The sequence below is a fragment of the Cervus canadensis genome, chromosome 31, assembly GCF_019320065.1.
Source record: "Cervus canadensis isolate Bull #8, Minnesota chromosome 31, ASM1932006v1, whole genome shotgun sequence".
NCBI classification, from domain to species: domain Eukaryota; kingdom Metazoa; phylum Chordata; class Mammalia; order Artiodactyla; family Cervidae; genus Cervus; species Cervus canadensis.
In genome coordinates, this window is record NC_057416.1 from 1,294,374 (window position 1) to 1,321,134 (window position 26,761).

The window sequence follows — 26,761 nt, forward strand, 5'->3', positions numbered from 1 at the left end:
ACTGAGCCTGTGACCCTTTTCCAAAGCAGCACCTTACCAACAGGCCCGCCACTTCCATAGCGAAAAACCCCCAAACTGAAACTGCATCAGTTTCCTGCCAAGGAAAATGTCAAGAGGCCTTGAGGTGTACTTTAGGGGATTTAAGAAAATGCTAGCAGGTGACCCCCTCTCTGATCCTCCAATATTTAGTGTTTCTCAGAGTGGAAGTTAAGGTGGAGTGGACAAGAGGAAAAAAAGTGCTCTCGAGGCAAAAGAAGCCTTGGCAGCTGCAAAGGGCAGCCTCTGCCCTGTTCTCTGCAGTCCCGGGGTTCCCCAGCTGAGTCAGCAGGCAGGCTGGAGACCCTGGCTGTCTGTTAGGGCCACCTGCCGGCAACCAGATCATGGACAGGACCCCAGAATGGTTGCCGCCCAAAATCTTGTCTTTCTGCCCAGTGAAGCCAAGTGAAAAATACGGAGACCGAGTCTGGAGGAAACAGAAAGCTGGCTTCAATTCCCAGCCGGTGGAGAGGAGCACACAGCAGGGTCCTGCCTCAGGAACTGTGCCGCCCCCCCAGGAGGAGTCCAGGGCTTATGGAAGATGGGGGCTTGCACAGGAGATGGGGGGGATCAAAGGGGATGGGGTCCTGATTTCTTCCTCTTGCATTGTTTCAAAGACAGTCAGAAACTGGCATCAGTAACCCAATAACTGAGTCTGGCAGTTAGGTGGTGGCTCTGAGACCTCCTTTCTGGTATGTAACCGCAAGGGGAAGGGTGCTGTAAGTGCAAACACCGGATGGGGTGTTATTTAGCACAGAGTCAAAGAAAGATAGGTGTGAATTTTAGCTCCTGCTGACCTAGGAGGCAGGAGTGAAGTGAAGTCGCTCAGTCGTGTCCGACTCTTTGCGACCCCATGGACTGCAGCCCTCCAGGCTCTCTGTCCATGGGATTCTCCAGGCAAGAATACTGGAGTGGGTTGCCATTTCCTTCTCCAAGGGGGCAGGAAAGCAAACTTAGTTTCAGACATTCAGAGTCAGGAGCAGTTAAAGGAAAAGAAACAACTAGAAGTGTTCAGGCCTGCGCAGTGTTCTCTTTATCTTCTTTGCTCTCAGGAAAGGAAAGAGAAAAGCTCCTTCCTCTTTTTCTCCTTCTCACTGCAACCTTTTCTGCTCACAGCCATCTGACCTTTTCCTCTCCTTCTGTCTCGAACTCCAAACAAAGGGAGCTGTCTGCAAAGGAAGCCCATGAGGCCAAGATGGGGAGAGGCGGGGCCCCTTGCTGTCCGCAGAGGAGGGTGCAGGACGACAGGCAGAATCGGCCTCCTCTCCTGGGCAGACTGCAAAAGGTTCCACTTTCTGAAGCAGCAGAAATCACCTCCGCCCTCCCTGTCCGCTGCGGTGGGCACACAGGAGCCGCCCCCTCCCTGACCTGGGGGCCGGCCAGCAGCAGGCAGGGCCTCCCGGCCCGGCGTGTGACCGTGAGTCATATGTCTGCTGACAGCTCAGAATTAGCCGGAGGGGAACATGCCTTCCCTGCAGACCTGCCTGGTGGCCCAGCTGGGTGCACGGGCCCTGGTGCTTGCAGCAACCCACAGCAATGTGCTCATTTTTAAATTATTTTCAGAGAAAACGTCAACTCCAGGGGTCCTGGGAGTCGACTTCAATGTATGTGAGCTCGGTACAGGCCAAGGGTGGGGTGCGGCTGTGAAATGTCCCAAAGGCGCAGCCACGCAGCCCTGACGCTTCTCAAGTTGGTCACACGTGTGAGTGTGTGACACACGGTGCGGCTGGCCTCCTGGCGCCAAAGCTTTGCTCTCAGCATCATCTAGTGATGAGTGCGATGCCGCCAACATCTTGGCCTTGTGTGCTCGCCAAAGCCGAACGAAAAATCCAGAGACAGAGTTTGGAGGAGACAGAAAGGTGGCTTTAGTCCCCAGCCGGCAGACGGGAGACTCAGCAGGCACATGTCCTCAGGAGCTGTGGCCCGCTCCATGAGGAGTCTGGGGGACCGTACAGATGAGGGCGCGTGGTCAGGGGGCCGTGATGAAGATCAGTGGCATAAGGATCTTGTGTTCCTTCTCCTCTGGCATTGTTTCTTGCAGGGTCCCGGGCTGGTGTCAGTTAGGTGGGGACTGGGTCTGGCAGTCTGGCAACCCGGTAGCTGGATCCATTGGCTTTTGTGTATTATACCATGGCCTTCCTTCTGTAACGCAAAAAGAGAGAAACTTCGAGGGGAGGTCTGAGAAGAGTGTGCCAGATAAAGGTAAAGGTAAAGTACCAGGTAAAGGTGAGTACCAGATACAGGATGTAATTAGCATAGAGTCAAAGGATGATGGGTGTAGAATGTAGCTCAAGCAGAGTTACAGTCCACAGACTAGGAACCTTCAATCCACCTGCAACACGGGAGAGCTGGGTCAGGAGACTCCCAGGGACGGAGGAGCCTGGTGGGCTACAGTTCATAGGGTCGCAGGGTCAGACACGACTGAGCTACTAAGCACACAGAACTAAGTAAAAGCTAGGAGTGATCAGGCCTGCTGACTATTCTCTGCATCTTCTTTGTGCTCAGGAAAAAAAGAAAAAGTCATTTCTCTCTCTCTCTTTTTTTTTTTTTCTGTTTCACTGCAACAAATTCCCCCCTGTCAGTTTATTTGCTCTGTATCAATGGAGGAAGGGAAATAGGGGTGGTTCTTGTCCAGCTGAGGACAAAACCTTAGTATTGTTCTGTTTGACAATCACCAGTTGTCCAGCTCAGGGGCCCTCGTGGCTGTCCCAGAGCTTTATTAAGGGGCCCGAGGGTGACTTTTCTGATTATTCCTGCAGGATCTGTTCTGAGGAGGGCTGTAGTCTCTGCCTCATAATTATGTTGATGTAAACCTGTTGTCATCTGCAGGAGATAAAACTTAACAAGTAATTTACAAAACAGAGGCCAAATATCAGTAAAAGAATTATTTTAACTAGGGGTCAAAGAAGGAGTAAGAATCAAGTTACATTTGATGACAGTTTTGATTGTGGTGTACTTTGGGTCAGTGCTTGGGTCATCCTGTCCAAAGGAATGAAGTCATTTGGACTCAGTAGTTGGAAAAATGACAACCTGAATATTATTAGACCAAATAGGTCTTGTATCTTTTTAGGAAATTAAGCTTGAATCCTAATTTAGACTAAACACTTCGAGAAGACTTGTAGTCAGGTAGCCAGTTGTCTAGGTTTACTTAAGTAGGTCTTAACCTTTAATGTGGCTATTGGTCATTCAGTTCAGTTCAGTTACTCAGTCATGTCTGACTCTTTGTGACCCCATGGACTGCAGTACGCCAGGCCGCCCTGTCCATTACCAACTCCCAGAGCTTACTCAAACTCATGTCCATTGAGTTGGTGATGCCATCCAACCATCTTATCTTCTGTCATCCCCTTTTCTTCCCTCCTTCAATCTTTCCCAGCATCAGGGTCTTTTCAAATGAGTCAGTTCTTCGCATCAGATGGCCAAAGTATTGCAGTTTCAGCTTCAACATCAGTCCTTCCAATGAATATTCAGGACTGATTTCCTTTATGATGGACTGGTTGGATCTCCTTGCTGTCCAAGGGCTCTCAAGAGCCTTCTCCAACACTACAGTTCAAAAGCATCAGTTCTTCAGTGCTCAGCTTTCTTTATGGTCCAACTCTCACATGCATACATGACTACTGGAAAAACCATAGCTTTGACTACATGGACCTTCATCTGCAAAGTAGTATCTTTGCTTTTTAATATGCTGTCTAGGTTGGTCATAGGTTTTCTTCCAAGGAGGAAGCGTCTTTTAATTTCATGGCTGCAGTCACCATCTGCAGTGATTTTGGAGCCCAAGAAAATAAAGTCTCTCACTGTTTCCATTGTTTTCCCATCTCTTTGCCATGAAGTGTGAATGTGGACTGGATGCCATGATCTTAGTTTTTTGAATGTTGAGCTGTAAGCCAGCTTTTTCACTCCCTTTCACTTTCATCAAGAGGCTGTTTAGTTCCTGTTTGCTTTCTGCTATAAGGGTGGTGTCATCTGCATATCTGAGGTTATTGGTATTTCTCCCAGCAATCTTGATTCCAGTTTGTGCTTTATCCAGTCGATTATACTTGTGTTTTTTTCTTCTTGTCAACATATGATCTTAAGCAATTTCATTTTCTAAGCATATAATGGTGACAAGAAGAGACTTTTTAAAAAGTGAGGTTTAATGACTTTGTTTTTAGAATGGCTGATGGCATCCTAAGTCTGACACAGCTCAGAAAACTCAAGTTCTTAACAATACAAGGACTTGTCTGCGGTCACACCATAGTGTCACCTAGACACTATTTCCTTGGGTATCAGAGCCACAGCTACTCTATTTTGACTTCAACTGAAGTTTTTTCTTAATAGCCAAAGCATCTGTCAGCGTCAGTGATGTTAGTGTTTCTCTAGGTATGGGAAGATACAAGAATCAGGGCTCATAAAAATCTCCTCCCCGAAGTGTCTAACTATCTAAAGGCCTGTTTTGCCAGTTTTTTTCAGAGCAGAGAGTGCCTCTTTCCTGATCTCCACCCTGAACTCTTTTCAAGGGGTGTTGAAGGTCAGCAGCTGCAGTGGCCATGATTTCATCTTTGTAGAGGTAGATGGTAAGTGCTAATTTCCAGTTGGCGGAGCCCCTTCAAGGTCATGAATCTGACCATGGTTTGGGAGCAGTACATGACCATTTCGTCCCACGGTCCTAAGAATGCTCATTCCCAGGTCTTGTGAAGATTTCATTAACAGGCCATTCAATATGCTGTTACTGGACTGGACCATAGAACAATTCTATTCAGAATTCTCTGGATTACTTATACTTACTTGTCTCTTGTGGTCCAGGAAAATATTCCCTTTTGTTGCTTTTTCCCATATCCAGAGTTACACCGTTACCATCAAAGATCTTATACAGAAGTACATATCTGATCAACTGCTTCAAGTCACCTAGTCATCATCATTTTTGTTGGAGGCCTGTTTACACACTCGGAACTATAAGAGACAACAGTCTTATAAAATAGGATATAAGTAATTCAGCTAGTAACATTGACAAAGTCATAATATAGTGGGGAAACAAAAGCACAAACAATTGGAAACAGAACAAATTAAAACAATGATTAGTGTAACTCATTGTAATCTGTTTGTAGTAAACCATCAAATCCAAAGGAGAGCCATCTGGAGAAGCTAAATTTTGGCAGGGTCAGATAGAAAAAGATAAATGTTTCATCTTTGTTTACAAAGGCATACTTTATTAACTTGCTGTAGGTCATAGCATAAGAGAAAAAGTTTTTTTGAAAAACAAAGATTTAAGTTAGGGTATTTTCCAAAGTCATAAAGTTATAAAACATATTCATCATATTCATATAAATCACATTCATTCTGTCCCATGTAACTGATTCCTATTGATCTGCATGCAGTAATCAAGTTTTCCATCAGTTTTGCCATTCGTTATCCAGTTCAGTGGCATTGTCTAAAGGCCATCAGAAACTTACATTTGTTTAAAAGATTCTTTTTATGAGTCTTCTTGAAAATCTTCATTTTGTAAAAACTATAAAGTTATGATTGTCTATGAAGGACAAAACTTGAAATAGCGTGATTAAAGATTTGAATACAGTGCAATTAGCAGAAAACTTGGGTGTTTTTGCAACATAAAATATTTTAGGATAATCGCTAGAATTATGACTGATAACATTTTATCAGGACATATCAGATGTTAGAGACTACATATAAATTGTGAAATATCTATATTAATGACATTTATCCATACACTATAGTTTATAGTTTACCTCAAGTTGTCTGACAGTTTCTGAATTAAAAACACCAAATGTACAGTTGACATTCCTCTCTCAGATATCTCAGAGAGGTTTTTTTCATGCATCCATCCCAGAGTCAGGTGGAGGCTAAAAGAACTTTAGTTAGATTTTGGTATTTGGGAAGTTTGTTAGAAACATCAAAAGGTTTTAGAACACAACAGGATCATAGGTCATTGAAACAACACTTATTTAACCAAATCCACAAGACTGAAAGAAAACAAACATGGGTCACTTAAGGCCACAGGAACTCACATGATCTCTTATCAAAAAGGAGCACTTCTAACACAGAAAGAAATTAATTCTAGTCTTGCAGTAGCTTACTGAACAAAATCTAAACTTAGTTAATCCTGATGATACAGAAAGCTTTTTCCACAGTCTCTCATCACTTTCTGTATCCAGATCAGCCTCTCATTTCCCATCTACATAAAACCAAGCAGCTCACAGTCTTCTTTTTCCTCAATAAAATGTAATTCCATTCCTCATGCCGTTTTACTGAAACCATATGTTTTACTTTCTTACTGTATCCTGAAATGTTTGTTATTTTGTTGACTTTAATTCCATGTTTAAATTAGGATCCTTAATTATTGAACACCTTAATTTTTAGTTAAAACTAAGAGATAAGCAATTATGAACAGTCTTTTATATTGGCATTTTATGGACAGGTGAGCATGAACACCAGCGATAATTTCCAAAAATATTTGGTTTTTTATAGAGAACATTTCAGGGTGACAGCAAACATTTTTGTTAGTATTTTGAAATATGTTTATAGTTTTTATATTACCTTTAATATTTCTAAATACATTTTTGTTAATATTTTTAAATACCTTTATAAAGCTATGACAAACCTAGTAGTAGTAGTTAAGTCACTAAGTTGTGTCCAACTCTTGCGACCCCGTGGACTGGAGCCCGCCAGGCTCCTCTGTCCATGGGATTCTCCAGGCAAGAATACTGGAGTGGGTTGCCATTTCCTTCTCCAGGGGATCTTCCCAACCCAGGAATCGAACCCGGGTCTCCTGCATTGCAGCCAAATTCTTTACCAACTGAGCTATGAGGGAAGCCCTATGACAAACCTAGACAGCATATTAAAAAGCAGAGACATCACTTTGCTGAGAAAGGTCCATATAGTCAAACCTATGGTTTTTCCAGTAGTCATGTATGGATGTGAGAGTTGAACCATAAAGAAGGCTAAGTGCTGAAGAATTGATGCTTTTGAACTGTGGTGTTGGAGAAGACTCTGGAGAGTCCCTTGGACTGCAAGGAGTTGAAACCAGTCCATCCTAAGGGAAATCAGTCCTGAATATTCATTGGAAGGACTGATGCTGAAGCAATAGCTTAAAACCGTTTTTTGGCCGCCTGATGGGAAGAGCCGACTCATTAGAAAAGGCCCTAATGCTGGGAAAGATTGAGGGCAGGAGAAGGGGACAACAGAGGATGCGATGGTTGGATGACATCACCGACTAAATGGACATGAGTTTGAACAAACTTCGGGAGATGGTGAAGGACAGGGAGGCCTGGGTGCTGCAGTCCATGGGATCTCAAAGAGTCAGACACGACTGAACAACGATGACAAATACCTTTAGTTTTTTTATTTCGTAATTGATGTCTCAGTGTTTTTAGCTACGTAATAAACTTTTATCATTTAATTTCAATTAATACAACTTTATAACTTTAAGTTACCAAATGCCTGGAAAGACTGTTACTGAGTCCGAGCTCACTCTGCTTGCAGCAGGGCAGGTCAGGGAATCTGAGAGATGAGGTGTTGAGGCAAGGAAGAGACTTTAGTTGGGGAGCCGGCCGACTGAGAAGATGGCAGTCTGGTGCCTCAAAATAACCATCTTATTGGGGTCTGGATGCCAGGATTCTTTTATAGATCAGAGAGAAAGAAGCAATGAGGAACTAAAGTCAAGGGCAGAATAGAGAGGGAGAGGCAGGGGGCGGGTGAAAGGGTCTTCAGTCTTGTGAAACATCCCCAAGGGAAAGGCCAGCCTTCAGAAGGGGGGTGTTAATCTCTTCTATTCACAGGTGGGCTGAACAAAGGTGCTTTAGTTTACAGTCAAGCAGAGGGGCAGGGTCCTCTGGGCAAGCCATTGAGTATGATTATAATAATAAAAGCAACAAAAAAGCAAGTCAATGAAACAGTTTCCAACATGGAGTCAGAATTGGCTTTCTCCCTGCAACCAGATCATTTTAAGTAGACATTTAAAAAATATTATTTTAAAGAGTTTATTCCAAAGCTCTTATCTCATTTACATTTAAAGTTTTATTATATGAAGTTATTTTCTTTGTAACAAATAAAATATTTATTAAACCTAGGTACAATAAAGTATTATACTTGATTTTGTGACTCTTAACCACATGTCAATTAGATCAGTAAACTTTAATACCAGGTATCAACTATATGGAATATTTTCCAGTTCCTGTGAATCTGGAATCAGTCATTTACACCGGTTTCTTTATGTTTAATTTGTAAGCAATCACTTCTTAATTTAGTAGAGTTTTTTATACATTTAATTTTGATAATGCTTTCCAAAGGTAGAGATATCTCATATGTATAATGTATACACGAGCAGGCAAAACTAGAGATCTCAGGGCTTTACTTTAAACACAAGGACTTAGTTATGAACCAAATATTACATTATAAGTTTACTAGTTTACAAAGAACGGTTGAAATACATTAAAATTGCTTGTTCAGATGACTGCGGCTTATTTTTTTTAAGGTTTTGTGGTCACCCAAGGAGGAAAGAGCAGATGAAACCAAGGAGGGTCTTGGAAGCAGGGGCAGAAAGACCAGACCCGTGTCATCCCTCCTGCCCCATGCTGTAACTATTAATGGATTTCAGGTCCTCCTGACCAGTGTAACCTGTCTCCCCTCCTACCCCACAGGGAGGAGGTATTTGCCTTACTCTTCCCCACCCAGTATACATGCCTCATCCAATCAGCAAATGACCTGCAAGACCCCGTCCCACTCCTTGTACCCTGGCCATGAAAGTGGACCAAGGACCCCGTTCAACGTCGGTTCTCCCTTGAGCTGGCCCACTGTTCAAACAGTGTCTCCCACTCTAAAACTTAATTTCCTTCTCATTCTGTCTCATGTCTGGAAATTCTTTTCCAACCCGCACCTGGACCACGACAGGTTTGGCTGAGGGAGCAATTCCAGCAGTTTGAATGTTATACTTGTCACTTTTCTTTTCCCCTTGGTTTTAGGTCTTGTCTGATTGAGTTAATCAGGCTCAGTCTCAGGCCCTTGTGGCCTGTGTTTATATTTTGGTTTTCAAGATTTCCAAGAGAAAGTTGTTTGTAGTTCCCCAAAGAACTGATCTGTTATTTGAAAGATTTTATCAGTGACAAGATTTCTAACTAGGCTGAAATTTATGAGTTTTATGTTTTATGATTTTAGAGTTTATCATATCTTCAAAGGTTAGCAAAGACCTTTTCTCTGAGTTTGCTAAGCCCAAAGCAATGTCATTATTTTTATTTTTATGAGCCCTTGAATTTAGTTTTCAGTTGCTTCCAGGTAGTTCCACCGTATGGTGGAGACTCGCCCAAACGTGACTTCCAAGTCCCACTCCTGGACCATTGCCCCAAAGCAGTACTTTACATCAGGATCTCCCTTTTCAAGAAGACCCCTAAACGGAGCTGTAGTCCCCATAGCGGTGGTCAGAGGTCAAGGTGCAGCTGGGGAGACTCGCCACAGGTGCTGGGGGACTTGACTTCCTCAGCCCGCTGTTGGCTGTTTGTCTCCTGTTATTGTCCTGAGGCCTGCTCTCTGTAATCAAAAAGGAAGCACCGCAAGGGGTGGTCTGCGGAGAGTGCTGAAAGGTGAGCACCAGACAGGGGACGTCATCAGCATAGAGGCAAAGCCTCATGGGTGCTTATGCAGAGTTAGGGGGCAAAAAAGCACACTTGGCTACATCTACAGATTGGGAGCAAAGTGAAAGCTAGGAGCGATCAGGCCTGCTCTCTCCTCTCTCCAGCTGCTTTGTTCTTAAGAAAGAAGCAAAGCCCGTTCCTCTGTTGCCTTTTCTGTGCAACAGGTGAGTGGCACGGGGCCTTGAGAGATGACACCTGGATGAGGTGGGATCCGTGTGTTTCAGGCTGGATTGCCCCCTCCCCAAATAGACATGGTAGGTCCTAACCCCAGCCCCTCAGAATGTGACCTTGTTTCAAAATAGGGTCATTATAGTGGTCATCAGGTTAAAATGAAGTCCTAAAAGGGGGTCCTAATGGACTATGACAGGTGCCCTTATGGAAAGGAGGGTCTGGGCACAGTGCAGGGGGAGGGGGGACGCGGGGACATGCTGCCACCACCAGAGGGAAGCTGGGAGCAGACCCGCCCGAGCCTTCCCAGGGGGCTTGGTCTCCAGATCTGTGAGAAAACAAGCCCCTGTTGCTCTAGGCCGCCCGAGATGCGGTGCTGGGTTACAGAGGCCCCAGGACGCTGACGCGCCCCGGGAGCGAGAGGGACCAAGTCATGTCAGGCAGGCGAGCGCGTGCTGGTGTCCCAGCAGGCACCTGTCAGTGGAGCGGACAGTTCCTCTGTGCTGCTTCCACATCATATACAACTGTGTGTACACATTCTGAGCAGAGTCACAGCTGCAGACAGGGCTGTAGTCATGGGCACACGGTGGCCACACCCTTGCCCCGGCTCCAGCGGTTGCAGCAGACTCCCCGGGGCCGGGGGCTTAATCCCCGATGTTTATTTCTCACACTCTGCAGACTGGACGTCCAGCTCCCACGTCTGCTGAGGACAGACAGATTCCCCCCAGCTCCATCAGTGGCATCTTCTCCTTGTGTCCTCACCTGGCAGAGGGAAGGAGGGAGAGCGAGCGTGCTCAGAGCCCGGATGCCATCTGGAGGTTCCACCCTCATGACCTCCACCAAGGCCCTCCCAGCACCTACCCTCACCCCGGGTTAGGGTTGGAACAGGCTGTTTACGGGATAAATGGGCTGAGGTGTGCCATCTTCTCTGTTGAGACAGCCGGAGTGTGGGTTGGAAAAGAATTTCTAGACACAGAGCATTTCAGAAAGGAATGAGTTTATTAAGAGCAAAGAGCAGATAAGGTGGACTCTGCAAGTGCAGTGGGCCGACCTCCTGACAGACCAGGAAGAGCTGACAGTTTTCATAACTTAATAGCTGGTTTTGTAGCCTTAAGACAATGCCTGCTGGCAAGCTGGCCTTAGGTGATTGCCTTGAGCACTATAGGATGTTTTCTAGAGTGGGCGTCTTTGCATAATTGGGAGTCAGGAAGTTTGTTAGCAATGATTAGGGGGCTTTTGGCAACAGTTACAAAGGGGCTCCATCGGCTTGGGAGGTGACCTTGGTTCTGAGTTGTTTCTGTGGCTGGTGCCAGGCGCACCTGTGGCCTTGGGGCAGGACTCCACATGCTCCTGGACCAGGAGCTCCTGGGACGGAGCAGAGATGCCGCATCGTCACTGCCCCTCCCACCCCAGAGACGGCCTTGCTGCACACAGAGGACGGCTCTGCGATGTGGGTTCCAGGGCCGCGGGGCTCACACGGAAATCCCCACAATGCGCCCCTGTGCCCGAGCCAGCCTGGAACCTGCCCGCACATCCCGCATGGTGGCCGTGGCCGGGCCCCGAGATGCTTCAGCCTTGTTCTTGACAAAATACGGACAAGACTGTGCAGACTTCTGTACAGAGGTCACAGTTTAAACCGTGCCTCCCATGACTGAGCTCAGACTGGCCTAAACAGAAGTTTCTGGGATTCATCCAGGCAGCCCCTGCCCTCCCCGACCCGTCAGGTCCCCGGAGGCACCCCGAGTCCTCACGTCGCCCCACTTTCCCAGCTGCACCCCAATTCCAGCCCAGCCTGGTGCCCCCGAGTCTGCCCCTGGTTCTTGCTGGCTGCCCTGGTTGTTCCTGGTAAGTTAGCATCATTTGCCACAGTGGCCGTTCGGAAGCTAAGTGGAAGCCTGTGTTTGAGACGACAGTTGTCAGCGTCCGAGCAGCACCCGCCCAGTGATGACCTCTTGTCTCAGCGGCTTATGGGCTTTAATTCCCAGCAAGAATGTCGAGGTGGCTTGACTTGAATTTACACGTCGTGTTTCAGCAGGAGACATGAGCACAGAAGCTCTGCAGACCTTATTTGTTCCTCTTTTCAATTAATTTTTAATTATGCACTTCAGTGAAGAACTTAATTACTTCAACAGTAACCTTCAGCCTCAGCTCTTAACATTGTACAAACAAGACTGGGAACCCGAGCGTCTGTGAAGGAGAAGAGTAAGAATAGCCACACTTCCCAGCGCGGACTGGGCATTGCTGGTCTGAGGGCCTCGATCACCGAGGAGATGACCTTGACCATCCCAGGGGGCCTGTGAGGGAAGCAGACAGCACCCAGGTGTCCAGCAAGCAGGTCAGCACCTCAGGCCCTGGACACAGGACTGCTGGGGGTATCTCAGGAGCCAGCTCTTTACCAACCCGCCCGGGGGGACTTAAATGACCCCGACCCAGGAGAGCCACGCTGGTGTAGCCACCTGCTGGTCTGGGCGGCAGGGACAGTTACTAGCTGCATTTTAAAGAAACAGAAACAGAGACAGACTAAACCACGTCCCCACACCTGTAAATTCTGCAGAAAATTCGGTGTTCTTACTCTCGTTGGCTTTGTTTCGGTCTTGAGTCTTTTTGTTGTTGTTAGTTTTTAACAGGGTTGAAAGAACTGTCCATCCACCTGAAAATGTAGGTGTGAACTCTGGCAAACTGCCTCAAATGTGCCCTGGGTTTGTTCTACGCAGGTCAGACAGGCAGCCCAGGAGATGCTGTGGTGGAGGAGGACAGCTGTGTTCGCGGGAGGTGGGTCACGCGGGGAGACAGAAGGAACGGGGACCTTTGTGGTGGTCCTCCTGGGAAAGGCAGGGTGGGCAGGGGGCTGGCCCGGTTAGGGATTGCTGAGTGTCTGAACAACTTCGGCTGGATCTGGGCTCCGGGTGTAGGGGCCCCCACCATCTGACAAGTCTGTCCTGGCCGATTAGGGCGCCTGTCTGGGAAGCTAGTGTCACGGGAGAGCTGGAGAGAGTGGGTGGGGGAATGCTGTGCAGTTTATACGTGGTCTCCTCACTCTGGGAGGGGCGGTCCTTCCTCGTCAGACACACCCCAAGGTATCAAAGTATTATAAATACAGAAAATAAAAAAAAATTCTTAACACACAAACATAGCTTTAAACCAAGACTTACTTTCTCAACCAAGAATGCATTCTGTTTTATCGCAATATCTCTTCTCCCTTTGGAATGGACCATGGTTAACTGAAATGGCCGTGGCTACTTGTTCACTTGGAGCACATGCTAAAAAAAATGCTTGGAGTTCCCTGGTGGTCCAGTGGTTCAGAATCCACCTGCCAATGCAGGGGACACAGGATTGATCCCTGGCCCAGGAAGATTTCACTGCCACAGAGCAACTAAGCCCATGCACCAGAACTACTGAAGCCTGAGTCTAGAGCCCGTGCTCTGCAAAAGAGAAGCCACCACAAGGAGAAGCCTGTACACCGCAGCTAGAAAAAGCCTGCTCGGCATCAAAGACCCAGCACAGCCATAAATGAATAAATAAGTTTAAAAATGCTTATGAAACAAACTTGATGAAAAGCATTATCTACACGGGTGTTCTTGCTTTCTATGATACAGTGACTGCCCTAAGCTTAGGCCCTGTCTCTTCGCTTGATGCTTGTAAACACAAGTTCAGACCATCCTGTTATTTTCTTAAGTGAAAGTGAAAATCACTCAGTCATGTCCGACTCTTCGCGACCCCATGAACTATTCCTTGGAATTCTCCAGGCCAGACAGAACACTGGAGTGGGTAGCCTTTCCCTTCTCCAGGGGATTCCCAACCTAGGAATCAAACTGGGATCTCCTACATTGCAGGCGGATTCTTTACCAGCTGAGCTATCAGGAAAGCCCCTTTTTCTTAAGTGAATTGTGTACTAACAGGAAGGTTGCTCCCAGGTGCCTGGAGGTTGGGATTTTCACGGTTAATATTTATTGGTAGAAAAGAACAGAAGACCAGTTGGCAGTGTCCAGACATAAAGCTACCCTGCCTGCAGATTTTGTTTTTTTTTTAATTTATTCTTTTAAAAAAAGTTTGCTTATTTTTGGCTGCCTCCATGTCACTGTGTGGGCTTTTCTCTGGCAGTGGGGCAAAGGGCTGCTCTCCAGCGGCGCCAGGCGGGCTTCCCGTTGCCATGGCTGCTCTGGTTGTGCGGCGCGGGCTCCGGGGCACGCGGGATCTTCCTGGATCAGGGATAGCACCCATGTCCCCGAGCTAGCAGGCGAATTCTCACCCACGGAGCCACCAGGGAAGCCCTGTCTGCGGTCTTGTTTGGGAAACGTGACTCTGAGGTCAGCATGTGCCATTTCATCCCCACCTGGTGAAGGCAGAAGCAGCCCCTCTTGGACCCTCTGGAGGCTTCGTCTTCCGTCCTGCTGCTTGTCTTTACCTTGGAACGACTCACACTAAACAGGTTTGCCGGCTGGGCTCTGGTGTGGCCGTGGGGCCAGGCCACCCGCCCCCGCCGGGGATGACCGCGGCCCCCACGTGATGCGTGGGCATCCCGTGGCCCTCGTGCCGGGTGGCTTTCGTCCACAGTGACTCAGACCTTGCTTGTGACATGCCCCACGCCTACCAAGTAATTATGAAGACCAGAGTTACTCTGCCCTGGTCTCACGAGCAGAGGACCTGGCCATCCGGGGCCTGCAGGCCCTGGTGAGAAGGACAGCTCACTGATGGCTCCTCTGGCTCGGTGACTGTAAAAGAGAGAAAGGCCTGCGAGTAAGGAGTCTGTCTCCTATCGCGGCTTGTGGTTTCTGCTCAGCTGACCCCAGTCTCACATCCTTGTCTCTGTGTCCAACGCTGCAGTTCCCAGGAAAAAAACTGAAACCCCTCGGGTTCGTTTTTGCTGTTTGGCGATTTTGCACATGTCCCATCTCAGCCTGTTACTTTTGGGATTTGCCTGCTTACAACATTCTACCTGACGTTGTAGGAACGCTAAATCTCGTTTTCTTTACATGCCTGTGTATTTGATGTGTGTATCACCTTGTGCTCTTGTTTGGCTGGGGATGGAGGGCAAACTTTGAGTCTGTAAATTTGTCTGTAAAATAATAACCGAGGTGAGGGACCAAGGTCATTAAACTCTCTGTGGTATGAATCAAGCATTTCTCACAGTTGCGCTTGACCTTCCAGGTCACCTGATTACCATCTGGTACCAACCCGAGAGGTGGGACTGGACCGACCGGTTGGGGGGCGTCTCTCGCAGGGTTTCTGTTTGTTACTAGGGCACCTCCACCCCCGGCCCCCGCAGGGCTGATGTTTCCGTGCTTCATCTCCGGGTGTGCACAGCATCCAGGGCACCCTCCCCCACGCCGCGAAAACCAAGAATGTCCAGACTTGACCCTGAGGGGGTGTTCCAGCTGAGGGTGTACTTATTTTGGCCCCGGAAGCAGCCTGGCTCTGCAGCGCATGAACCAGCAGTTTTCTTGAGGCAGTTTTGTTGTTACATTGATGTGTTTGGCCAGGGGAGACTTAAGGATTCTTTATAAGCCAAGATAATGACAGCCATTAGCTTCCGGCTCGTCATTTGCACCAGAGGCAAACTAGCTTAGCTGACACTCAAGGAGCAGAAGCCTGGATGCCCAGAGACTTTTTTTTAAATATTTATTTTTATTTTACTTATTTGCCTGTGTCGGGTTTTAGTTGCAGCATGTGAGGTCTAGTTCCCGGACCAGGGATGGATGGAACCCGGGCCCCTGTGTTGGGAGCACCGTGTCTTAGCCACGGGACCCCCAGGGAAGTCCCTGGAAGAGACTTTGGACCAATCTCATCTTCTCCTGTCTGTGGCTCAGAGGTTAATCAAGGCTTCCGAGGTCACAGAGCAGTAGCAGTAAAGCTGGCAAGAAAGAGTCAGACCCCAGTCTGAGCCTTTAGCATGTTTTCAGACTCTTGGATCCAAGCCATAGGCACCGTGTTTGGTGGTTCAAAAATATGCTTTGCAGAGAAAGAAATGGACATAAAGAATACTCAGAGGAGCAGGAATGACTCTAGGAAGATACATTTTCCTGTGATGTCTTTTCTTTCCAGGAAGTTTTTGTTTTGCCACAGTTGTTAAGGAACTAGTGTTCATGAGACTGAAACCAAGTGGGTGCTGCTTTGGGGGCTTCAAAGAGCTCCCGTACACAGCCCTTATGTCTTGGAGCAGAAAGAATGGGGTGAGAGGCAAGGTGGTAGGTCAGAGGTTCATTATTAGAATAGGAGATGCCCTGAGAACGCACTGGCTACAGTTTCACAATCAGAGGAAAAGTGGGGAGGGGGGAGGAGACCTTCTTTGTCTTTCTTGAGCAGAGGTCATGCTTCCATCATCAGTTCCTCCTCCGGGTTGAGCAGGGGAGTTTTCTTGACCCTACATGGTCAAGCAAGGTCCACAAATTACTGCTTTTTTGTGTGTGCAGACAGCACGTTCTGGGGATTCCTAACATACTGAGCTCACAGGTAGGATGTGGGTCTCACGTCACCGTCGTTTTGTTGTTGGGGCATGTGTCGTGCCTGTCTCACACGGTTCTGTGGCTCAGCAAGCCTGCTCCCTTGAGAGATCATGCACCTACAGGGGTCTCCCGTATTGTTCTACTCACAGCCCCCGAGTGGGATGAACTATTTAATCGCCCACTTTGACCTTTCACTCTGACCCTGTCATCACTAGCTGCTGAAGCAGCTCCAGTTCAAGGCACCACGAGACCGTGTGGGGACCTGGAGGCCTGCCTGGAGGGGGCAGCGGGGAGGAGACTGGGCTCGCCTCCAAATACAACAAGGACAAGTGGGGTCACGGCCAAGGAGCAGGGTGTGTCTGGGGGGCTGGGGGACCGGATGTTCCTGGGAGGAGGAATCAAGGCCAGGGCATTCTCACTGGACATTCAACAGGGAGGCCTAGGCGATAACATGGGGAGGTGGGGCTGAGGAATCTGATCAGATATCCAGGGTGGGGGATTTTTGCTAAAGCTGAACTAAAGATGCAAGGACAGGCCCAAGGTCAGGCATTGAGGACGGAGGGCAGCCTGGCTCGAGCTGGCGGGGAGACCCTGATCGCCAGCATAGCCAGAATCCAGAGTCTGTGCTTATTTCTGACCTGTTGTCTGCAGATGGCCAGCACGGGTCCAGTGCTTTCAACTGCTGATTGGCAACAGGGTGTGGGGGTGTCACTCTCCAGAGTAACTCCCGGGTTTAAAACTGGGAGATCCCTCCCTCCCTCCCTTGGTTCTTAGGAAGAGAGGAGAAATCCCACCCCTTGTCTGCCGTCTTCTAAAAACCTTTTTCTTGATTAAACAATGAGCGTGTACTGCTTATATGATCAGAAAGAAAGATGCCGCCCTGGCCACCTCCTCTACAAGGAGTGTTTTTGGTCCTCTTCTCTACACCCTTGCAGCCCGGACCCCCAAGCTCGGCCTCCGAGAGCGCTGTGGGAAATGGGACCAGTCAGTCAGTTACTCTCAGCCCCGCTTGGCTTCCTTACCTACAACACATGGGGAGTGTGAGTGGAGCTGAGGTAGGAATCGACCATTTACAGACAGGGCTTAGCTTGGTGACACATACACCCCACCCCACCCCCAGCAGGGAGAGGGGTCCAAGTGGGAGGAGGTGGACCGCAGGAGGCCAGTGGCCAGGCTGGGAACACAGGTGCCTCACCAGGGAGGATAGATCTAGGGCAGGAATCAGGGGCATTTCATTCAAAGTCTTCTCAATTCCCCCGATTATTTATCACTAGTTACACCTGTAATTTTTAGAAAACATGACTGCTTTTATCAGGATGCTTTAAAGATAGCAGAGCATATGACAAGACCCCTGAAGACACCGAGGAATTTACTGTCTGTGTGACTAGCAAAGTCATCACCTGGCGCCTCCGACCCGACCCCAGCTCCTCCTCTGCAAGGCGGCCTGGTCACCTCCAAACGGAGGGACGGAGGGACGCAGCGCAGTGCTCCGCGACGAGGCCGGGAGGCGGAGGCGGTAGCTCCCCCAGCGGTTCACATCTATTTCCACAGGACAGGTAGGACTCGGGGTTCAGCCTAAACTAGACAATGAGCCAAACCCGAGTGTGAGCGGAAACCTCCAGTGTGCTGGAGGGACACAGTAATCGTTTATACTTTCTTTTCAAGGCCGCTGATAATTTCCATGTCTTATTTCATCCTCAGAGAAGTCCTGAGAGGTGGCTGAGGCCGTGGTTCTCCTCACGGGTTACAGGGGCAGGAAGACTGGAGTCTGCGGGCTGGGTGGCCTTCCTGCAGCCCAGTCAAGTGACCGCGGGCGCCTCAGGCAGCGGGGCAGGGTGGGGCGGGAGGGCAGAGGCCGCTTCCCACGGGACCCCAGGGGTTCTTTCTGCCGCACCCACACTGGTCACCGCGGAGGTGCCGGGCACGGGTCCAGGGGCTACTAACACCGCAGTCAGAAAATCAACAGGGAACTGGGACAAAGGCACGAGAGCAGAGGATGCCCAGCGGTGACAAGTGTCCTGGAGGCAGGCTCGGGGGTGAGACCGCGGGGAGGGCGCTGCGGGGACACGGGAGCACGCGGGCGGCCAGGTGTGCGCGGGGCCGCGGGTCAGCCGGGTCTCACGGCCTCTCCCCGATGCTCCAGCCGCGGCGCAGGGCTGCCTAGCTCCAGGCCGGGAGGTGGTCCCGGCGCTCCAGAGCCCGGCCCCGCGCGCCCGGGGCGAGGCCCCCACGCTGGGAGGGGGCCGGGCGGCGGAGAGGGCGCGGGCGCGGGATTCACCCGCGCCTCCCCTCCCCCCACGGCCCCGCGAGCCGCCGGGCAGCAGTGCGGCCCCTGCCCCGGGCACGCGCGCTCGGCCGGCGCCCGGACCCGGCTGCCCCGGTGCGCGCCGGGCCAGCCTGGAGGGAGCCGGTCACCTGCCCGCCCAAGGGGAAGCGAAACTGCGCCCGCGGCCTCTGCCGGGGAGTCACTGCGGGCCGCCGGGGCGGGTTCCCGGAGCTCCGCCGGGTGTCTCCGCGAGGCGCGGCAGGGGAACCGAGGCGTGGCCGGGCGGCGTTCCCCGCAAGTGCTGGACCGGCAGCCCTTTCCTGGTCCATCTCGGTCCGAGGAACGGACGTGGGCCGTGAGGGGCGAGTCCCCGGCTGGTTCCCTAGAGGCCGAAGAGCTGCTCCCCATGCTCGTGGTACGGCCCGCGCCCCCTCCGTACGGTGGTACGGCCCGCGCCTCCGTGCAGTGGTACGGCCCGCGCCCCCTCCGTGCGGTGGTACGGCCCGCGCCCCCGCCCGGCCGGCACTCTTGGTATCTCCCACAGCCGGGAGGCCACGCCCCCGGACGCGCATGCGCGGCGCCGTGCGCGCGGGTGCACTGGTGGGCGCTGGGTGGGGGCGGGTTCTCCTGCTGGTCCGCGTCTCCTGTGCGATCTGAGAGCCTCAGCCCCGCGCCGAGGAGCCCCGCGCCCACCAGGTGCGGCCTGCGGTGCTTGACGGCCAGGCCTGGACTGTGGGGGCGGGATCCGGCTCGCCCGTCCTCAGGTGAGTGCGCAGGGAGTCAGGTAGTCCTGTCCGGAGGTGGGCCGGGCCATGGTCTGCTCGCTCCGTCCCCCGGTGAGCCGCGCGGGAGTTTGATCGACCCTTGCGCAGGTGAGCCGGCTAGGATCAGGTCGCTCCGTCCACAGATGAGCATGCAGAAGGACAGGTCGTCCTGTCCGCAGGTGAGCTGGGCAGTGGGCCGGCTAGGATCAGGTTCCTCCGGCGGCAGGTGAGCCGCGCGGGGCTCGGGCAGCGGTGGAAGGGGTGCAGTCCGCGGGCGGTCCGAGAGGACACTGGCAGGCCGCCCGAGACCAGGTTGTGCTCGCTGTAGGACTTGTTTATATTTTTTGAATTATGTTCATTGAGAGTGTTTTTTTGCTTACTTTTTGTATGTCAAAAATGAAGTTTATTCTGTGTTAAATATTGACATAAAATGGGTTGTACCACTTTAAAACTTGGAGAACACCTCTTTCACACTGCAGATTAAAGGGATGCAATTTTGTGGGTGGAATAGAGAATAGGAGCTTTTTTAGGAGATGAAAAGTACTGAAAAGTAAAAGAGGAGAGCTCCACAAGGTGAAATGGAAATTGACCAGTTTTTTAAAGACTTGGCTGTTCCTCTCCAAGCCATCGGTTGCTGCCACATCCCATCTTTAACTCAGCGGGATCTTCCTGCATGTCTGCTATGCATCCTCAAATCAGTGATATTCTTTTTTTTTTTTTTTTTGGAGTATGATTGCTTTACCCTGTTGAGTGTGTCTTTTAATTTTGGGGAAAAAAAATGTTTAAAAGCTGCTGAAGTATAATTCTCAAAATACAGAAGTGTAATTCCTGTGAAAACAGGGAGCACAGATCAGGTTGGACTAACTCACTGAGGAAAGACCCTCAGAGAGGACAGAACCAACTCCGGGATGGTGGTTGGGGCAGGGGATGGTCCAGGAACGCCGCACCTCATCAGTGCCTCTGGCTGACCTCATGGCGCAGTCCCAGCCAAACAGACCTGCTGTGTGCCCTGGAAAGTCAGGTGACCTTCAAGGGCCTGCAAGCGACCCAGGGTGCTATAAGAAAGCCTGCTTTTCCCTCTTTCTGACGCATTTCCAAGTTTGGAATCAGTGTGGCCTCCAGTGAACGGCGGGAGATCACACCTGCTCTGGTGGCGACACCCCAGTCCCAGGACGGGACTGCGGAAACCCTCCTCTTCAGTGTCCTAAAACGCCTGGCCCAGTGCAGGGAAGCGGCCGAAACCACCGAATCTCGTGAAAAAGTGAGACGAGGTTTGTACAGAGCTTGACTTCCCAAAGAAAATGGAGGCCTGTGGGGCAGAAGCGGGCTTTCCAGCCCCGGAGCCCCTTCCCCTCGTCTGCGGGGCCTTGGCTGCCCAGAAGCAGGGGCTTCAGTGGGTGACTCCAGAGCCCCCCAGGATCGAAAGAGCAGGGGGTCTGTGCTCCTGGGTGCGGCTCTGCAGGGGCAGCGATCTCGAGCTGGGGCCTGCGGTAAGGCCAGCCTGCTGCCACAGGACCAGCTGGGCCCGGACCCCCTTGCCTGGAGGGTGAGGGGTGTGGTGGGGTGGGGGGCGGGCGCTGAGCTGCTGGAGCTCTGCCCACCGCCCTCTGGTCTGTGCTGCCTTCTTGAGCAGTGCCCGGGTGCACACTGGGGTGCCGCTTGCCAGGGGGCAGCAGTGCCATCTCGGGGTTCTGGGGGCTGTCTGGTCGCTGACTAGGTTCCCGCAGACCACCTCCAACCCAAGGCCTGGCCTTGTCCCCTTATGGCTCAGATGGGTCACCTCATCTGTGTGTCCCTGAGGCCCAGGGTGACAGGTTGGACCTGCCCAACCTGCCCAGAAGCTCTGAGGCCGGCAGCTGTGCAGGAGGGTGTGTTCGGGGAGGGCTTGAGCAATGACCAGGGTGGGGCAGGTATACTGGGATCGAGTCCTAGGGGTGGAGTCCTGTGGTCAGTTCCTGGGGGTGGAATACGGGGGTCCAGTCCTGGGGTGCAGTACTGGGGTCGAGTCCTGTGGGTGGAGTACAGGGGTCAAGTACTGGGGATGGAGTACTGGGGTTGGGTACTGGGGTGGAGTACTGGAGGTCAGGTACTGGGGTCGGTACTGAGGAGGAGTACTGGGGGTCAGGTACTGGGGTGGAGTACTGGGGTCGGGTACTGGGGTCGGATACTGGGGTGGAGTACTGGAGGTCAGGTACTGGGGTCAGTACTGAGGTGGAGTACTGGGGGTCAGGTACTGGGGTGGAGTCCTGGGGTCGGGTACTGGGGGTGGAGTACTGGGGGTCAGGTCCTGGGGCTGGAGTACTGGGGTCAGGTACTAGGGGTCAGGTACTGGGATGGAGTACTGGAAGTCAGGTACTGGGGTGGAGTCCTGGGGTCAGGTACTGGGGTGGAGTCCTGGGGTCGGGTACTGGGGGTGGAGTACTGGGGTTGAGTATTGAGGTGGAGTACTGGGGGTCGGGTCCTGGGGTGGAGTACTGGGATCAGGTACTGGAGGTCAGGTACTGGGGTGGAGTCCTGGGGTCGGGTACTGGGGTGGAGTACTGGGGGTCGGGTACTGGGGTTGAATACTGGGGTCGGGTCCTGGGGTGGAGTCCTGGGGTCGGGTCCCTGGTCTGCACAGGGAGTTGTGTCCTTGTCTCTGATGGGTCCCACCTCGGCTGTCTGGCCTGGGAGCTTCAGTGTCTGCCTTGACCGCAAGCACAGATCCTAGAAGGCGTGAGGACCCGGAACCAGGCTGAGGTTGCCCGTCAGTGACTCTGGAGCCCGGTGGTTTTCCTGGTTTCTGGGTGCTGGGAGCCGCCCTCCCCGCCGCCCTGGCTTCTCCTTTGTCCTCAGAGGCGGGTGGTCGACTCTGCTGCGGCCTCGCGTCTCCGCTTCCCACACTCCCGGGCCCTCTGCCCAGCCCCTCAGGACCGCATGTCTCTGTGAGCTGCCTGCTGGGCAGCAGGGAGGTCAGAGGCGGGCATGTGGTGTGAGGGGTGCTGGTCGTTCCGGGCTTTCTCTCCAGGATGACTGGGTTTGGTTTGGGTTTAACTTGCCTCACAGTTAAAACCACCTGCAGCACACAGGAGACGTTCACACGCTTTGTTACATTCGCTTGGTTAGGAAAAGGAAGCCACTAAACCACTGCTTCTCAGGGTCGCAGGGCCCTAGAGCTGGGGGCACAGGCATGTTCTGCTCAGGGCACCTGCTCAGGGCACCTGGGCATGTCAGACATGCCTGCAGCTGGTCCTTCAGGGCACTGAGGCCAGGCCCTGGGCAGGTACCCAGAGTGCCCTGTGTGATTGAAAGGAACAGACAGCCTGAGCCCCCGACCAGGCTCTGAGGGCCTGGGCGCTTGGCGGTCAGAGGCCCGTGGAGCGGCCTGGGCTTGCCCAGCTCCTGGGAATCCGCGGTCCCATGAGCCAGGCAGACCCCCAGTCAGTAGCCCCGCGTCCGCTCCTGCCCTCCGCTCAGCCGACCTCTGTCCTGCAGTCAGACTCCGGCTCCTGGGTTCCCGCTCCTAAACGGTGGAGCTGGGGTCAGAACCCACTGCCCTGTTCCTGGTTCTTTACTCCCGGGGTCCTGGGGTCCCCTAGCCTTGGAGAAGGGGCCCCTGTATGGGCCACTCCCCTGGCGAGCTCAAGTTGTTTAGTCAGAGCTTTTCAGGGTCACAGGGGAAGGGGAACCCCCATTTCAAGACAGAGCTTTATGAAGTGAGGTGCTGGCTTGGAGCACAGTGCCTGGGGGACGTGTGAAGGGAGGGGCCGGACAGGGTGAAGGCTCGGGAGGGGCTACCTTTCAGCGGAGCTCAGGGTCGCGTGGTCCCTGCCTGGGGCTTGGCTCTGGATGGTGAGGCTTCCTTCTCATCCCCCGGCCCACTCCTGTCGGAGCTGCCCCCCATCCTGTCGGGCTGGAAGCTGACCACTGCGGGACCAGACGGCTCCGGGCTCTGTTCTGAGAGGGTCAGGCAGCTGTGGCCACAAAGGACGACAAAGCCTGTGATGTTCACAGGGCCTGGAGGCGGGACCTGGGGGCCAGGGGGCAGAGGACAGAACAGAGGGGGATGGAGGCCGTGGCCTGTCCTCGGGTTTGCAGGGAAAGGCAGGCAGGGTGGGGTGAACACGAGACTGGCCCGTTCTAGTGATTTCTCTGGGGTTTGGGTGACAGGGGTATTCTCAGCTGCCAGGCACCCGGCTGGGGTGATCCAGGCAGAGGAGTGTCCTCTCCTGGGGCAGGGCAGGTGGCGGAGGCTGGGCCTTGCTGGGGGGTTGGCACAGGTCATGGTTGGCTCCTGGTGGGCCCTTGGCTGGTGGGGTTGCGTCTGGGGAGTCCAGATGTCAGAACATCACAGTAGACAGAAACATAGATATACACACACACACAGATGTGTACACACATAGATGTATACACAGATGTACGCACACACAGATGTACACAGAGAGATACACACAGGTGTGTACACACATAGATGTACACACACAGATACACGTACGCAGAGAGATCACAGAGATGCACGCACACAGATGCACACAGATGTACACACAGAGATACACATATAGATGTATACACAGAAATACACATATGCACAGATGTACACACCGAAATACATGTATGCACAGATGTACGCACACATAGAGATACACGCACACAGATGTACACACATAGATACACATACAGATGTACACAGAGATACATGCACATACAGATGTACACACAGATGTGTACACACATGGATGTACACACACAGAGATACATGTATGCACAGAGATCAGAGATACATGCACACAGAGATGCATGCACACAGAGATGTATACACATAGATAAACACAGATTACACACAGAGATACATGCGCACACAGAGGTACACACACAGATGTACACACACACACAGATACACGCACACACAGATGTACACACAGATGTGTACACACATAGATGTACACACACACAGATACACATATGCACAGAGATCAGAGATACATGCACACAGAGATACATGCACACACAGATGTATACATAAACACACACAGATTACACACAGAGAGATACACGTACACACAGATGTACACGCACACAGAGATACACGCACACACAGATGTACACACACAGATACACGCATAGACGTGCACACACAGATGAGTCGGGCCCATGTCTTTCCCTGCCCCGTCCCCCCCCCTCGTCTGTCACGTCACTGTCTCTCATGCGTCTGTCCCTCCAGCGGAAGCTTTCTTGCTGTGTTTGTGTCACCCAGACTCAGAAGCACAAGGTGGAGGCTTTTTGCCCGTGCTGTGACCATCTCCCTGGCGCGGGCGCAGCCTGCGTGCTGCTCCGTCCGGCCAGCAGAAGGTCAGGCTCTGTTCTTCCCCAGGGTGAGGACGGGCGCATGAGGGTCCGGGGGCTGCGGCCCTGGCGCAGCGTGTGGACCCCAGCCTGGCCGAGACGACGCTGGCAGCATGAGCCTTCTGGGCGCTGGCACCCTTGACCTGGACTACACCTCCGGGCGGGTCCGCGGGGTGCTGGCGGCTGCCGGCTGCACCTTCTACCTGGGCGTCTTCGTGGTCTGCCACTGGCTGTCCTCCCTGAATGCCACCTACCGCTCGCTGGCGGCCCGCGAGCAGGTCTTCTGGAACCTGGCGGCCGCACGCGCGGTCTTCGGCGTCCAGGGCACCGCGGCGGGGCTGTGGGCGCTGCTGCTGGACCCCGTGCTCCAGGCCGACAAGGCGCTTGGCCAGCAGGACTGGTGCTGGTTCCACATCACCACGGCGACCGGCTTCTTCTTCTTTGAGAACCTTGCCCTTCATGTGTCCAACGTGCTCTTCCGCACCTTCGACGGCTTCCTGGCCGTGCACCACCTGTTTGCCTTCCTGGGGTTTCTCGGCTCAGCGGTCAACCTCCAAGCCGGCCACTACCTGCCCATGGTCACGCTGCTCCTGGAGATGAGCACGCCCTTCACCTGCATCTCCTGGATGCTGCTGAAGGTAGGTGCCCCACACCTGCTCGGTTGGTTCCTCCACAGCTTCTGCGCCCAGCCGTGGTGCCTTCACCCCTGACGCCCCTGCTGCTGGCCCCTTGTGGCCTGTGCTGTCCCCATCCTGGGTTAGAGCGTGAAGGCAGTAGGAAGCTCATTCTGATCGAATTTCACTTTAATAATTTCAAGCAGCTCTCTCAGGCTTCCAGCCCATGGCAGACGAAGACGTGGTAGATATCGTGTCTGTCTCAGTGGACAGGGTTTTTGGCAGATTCTCACTTGTTTGCCTCTGTTGGGGCTTCATGGTGGCGCTGTGGCTCAGTAGTTGTGGCTCACAGGCTTAGTTGCAGTTGCCCCCTGGTGAGTGGGATCAAGCCCGTGTCCCCTGCATTGGAAAGTGGACTCTTAACCACTGGACTGCCAGGGAGGTCTCAGTAGACAGCATTTGTAAGCCCTGGAAAATGTGCTTTTTCTGTGTGTCTGTATACATCTCTTGAAGGTTTTATTTCACGTTGCATTATTTCACACACATCTTCGTGGCCAGCACACGTGTGCAGCAGGTTTCTGGAGCTTACCCGTCTCATTTGATGGAAACCTGCTGCCTCCCTCCTGCCCCCGGCAGCCGCCCCCCGCGGTTTGACTGAGGACTACCGGACGCCTCGTCCATGTGCGCTCGTGCCGTCTTTCCTGTCCTGATCTGTGTCGCTGGGTGAACGTCCTCCGGGTGCAGCCGTGCTGCGGCACTCTGAAGCGCTCCCTCCTTTCTCGGGCTGAGCAGTTTCCCATTACGAGGGTGAAGCGCGTTCTCACCCTCCATCCATCAGGGAGCGCTCGGGGCGCTTCAGTCTGTTACTGTGACCCGTGCTGCAGTGAACACGGGGTGCTGAGGCTCTTCCAGATCCTGGTTTCGGTTCCTTTACTGGCTCCTGAGGCAGTTCCGGTTTTAGAAACGAACCCCCACGCTGCTTCCCACAGTGGCTGCACGTTCTCTGTTCCCACCAGCAGCGCAGAGTTCGAGTCTCTCCACGTCCTCACCAATGTGTGTTTTCCTTGTTTCTTGGATGTTAGCTCATTGGCTTTGGTCTTGCTTTTCCCTGATGACTGGTGACAGCATGTTTTCATTTCATCTGTCCTTTGGCCGTTTGTGTGGTCATCTTTGGAAAACCGTTCAAGTCCTTGGTCCACGTTTCAATCAGAGTCTTTGTTATTTTTTACTGCTGAGTTATAGTCCTGTTTTAAAAAGTGATTTTATGTATTTATCTATTTATTTTTGGCCGTGCTGGGTCTTCGTTGCGGCTCAGACTTTCCTCTCGTTGCAGAGAACAGGGTCTTCCCTCCAGTTGCGATGCGCGGGCTTCTCTCATTTAGGCTCGTGGGCCCTGGGCTCATGGGCTCCGTGGCTGCGACTCCTGTGCTCCAGAGTTTAGGCTCCTAGATGTTGCTCAAGGGTGTAATGTCTGTGCGGCATGTGGGGTCTTCCCGGATCAGGGGTCAAGCCTGTGTCTCCTGCAGTGGCA

The 26,761-nt window shown here is 52.1% G+C and overlaps 1 protein-coding gene across 8 annotated transcripts in view; it reads left to right on the plus strand.

The window, feature by feature from the left end:
• The window catches only part of CLN8 (CLN8 transmembrane ER and ERGIC protein), a 49,691-nt gene that overhangs the window by 17,329 nt on the left and 5,601 nt on the right, over positions 1–26,761 (plus strand). The window contains exons 1-2 of one of the 8 annotated variants that reach the window (XM_043454420.1): positions 17,713–17,820; positions 24,645–25,254. In XM_043454420.1, the coding sequence (XP_043310355.1) occupies positions 24,730–25,254 (525 nt within the window). In that variant the 5' untranslated portion in view covers positions 17,713–17,820; positions 24,645–24,729. Of the gene's footprint in view, positions 1–17,712; positions 17,821–18,168; positions 18,301–18,858; positions 18,999–19,087; positions 19,295–19,316; positions 19,403–19,455; positions 19,474–19,532; positions 20,566–24,644; positions 25,255–26,761 lie in introns of those variants that run through there. The other 7 variants (XM_043454422.1, XM_043454424.1, XM_043454419.1 and 4 more) reach the window with 7 other exon arrangements.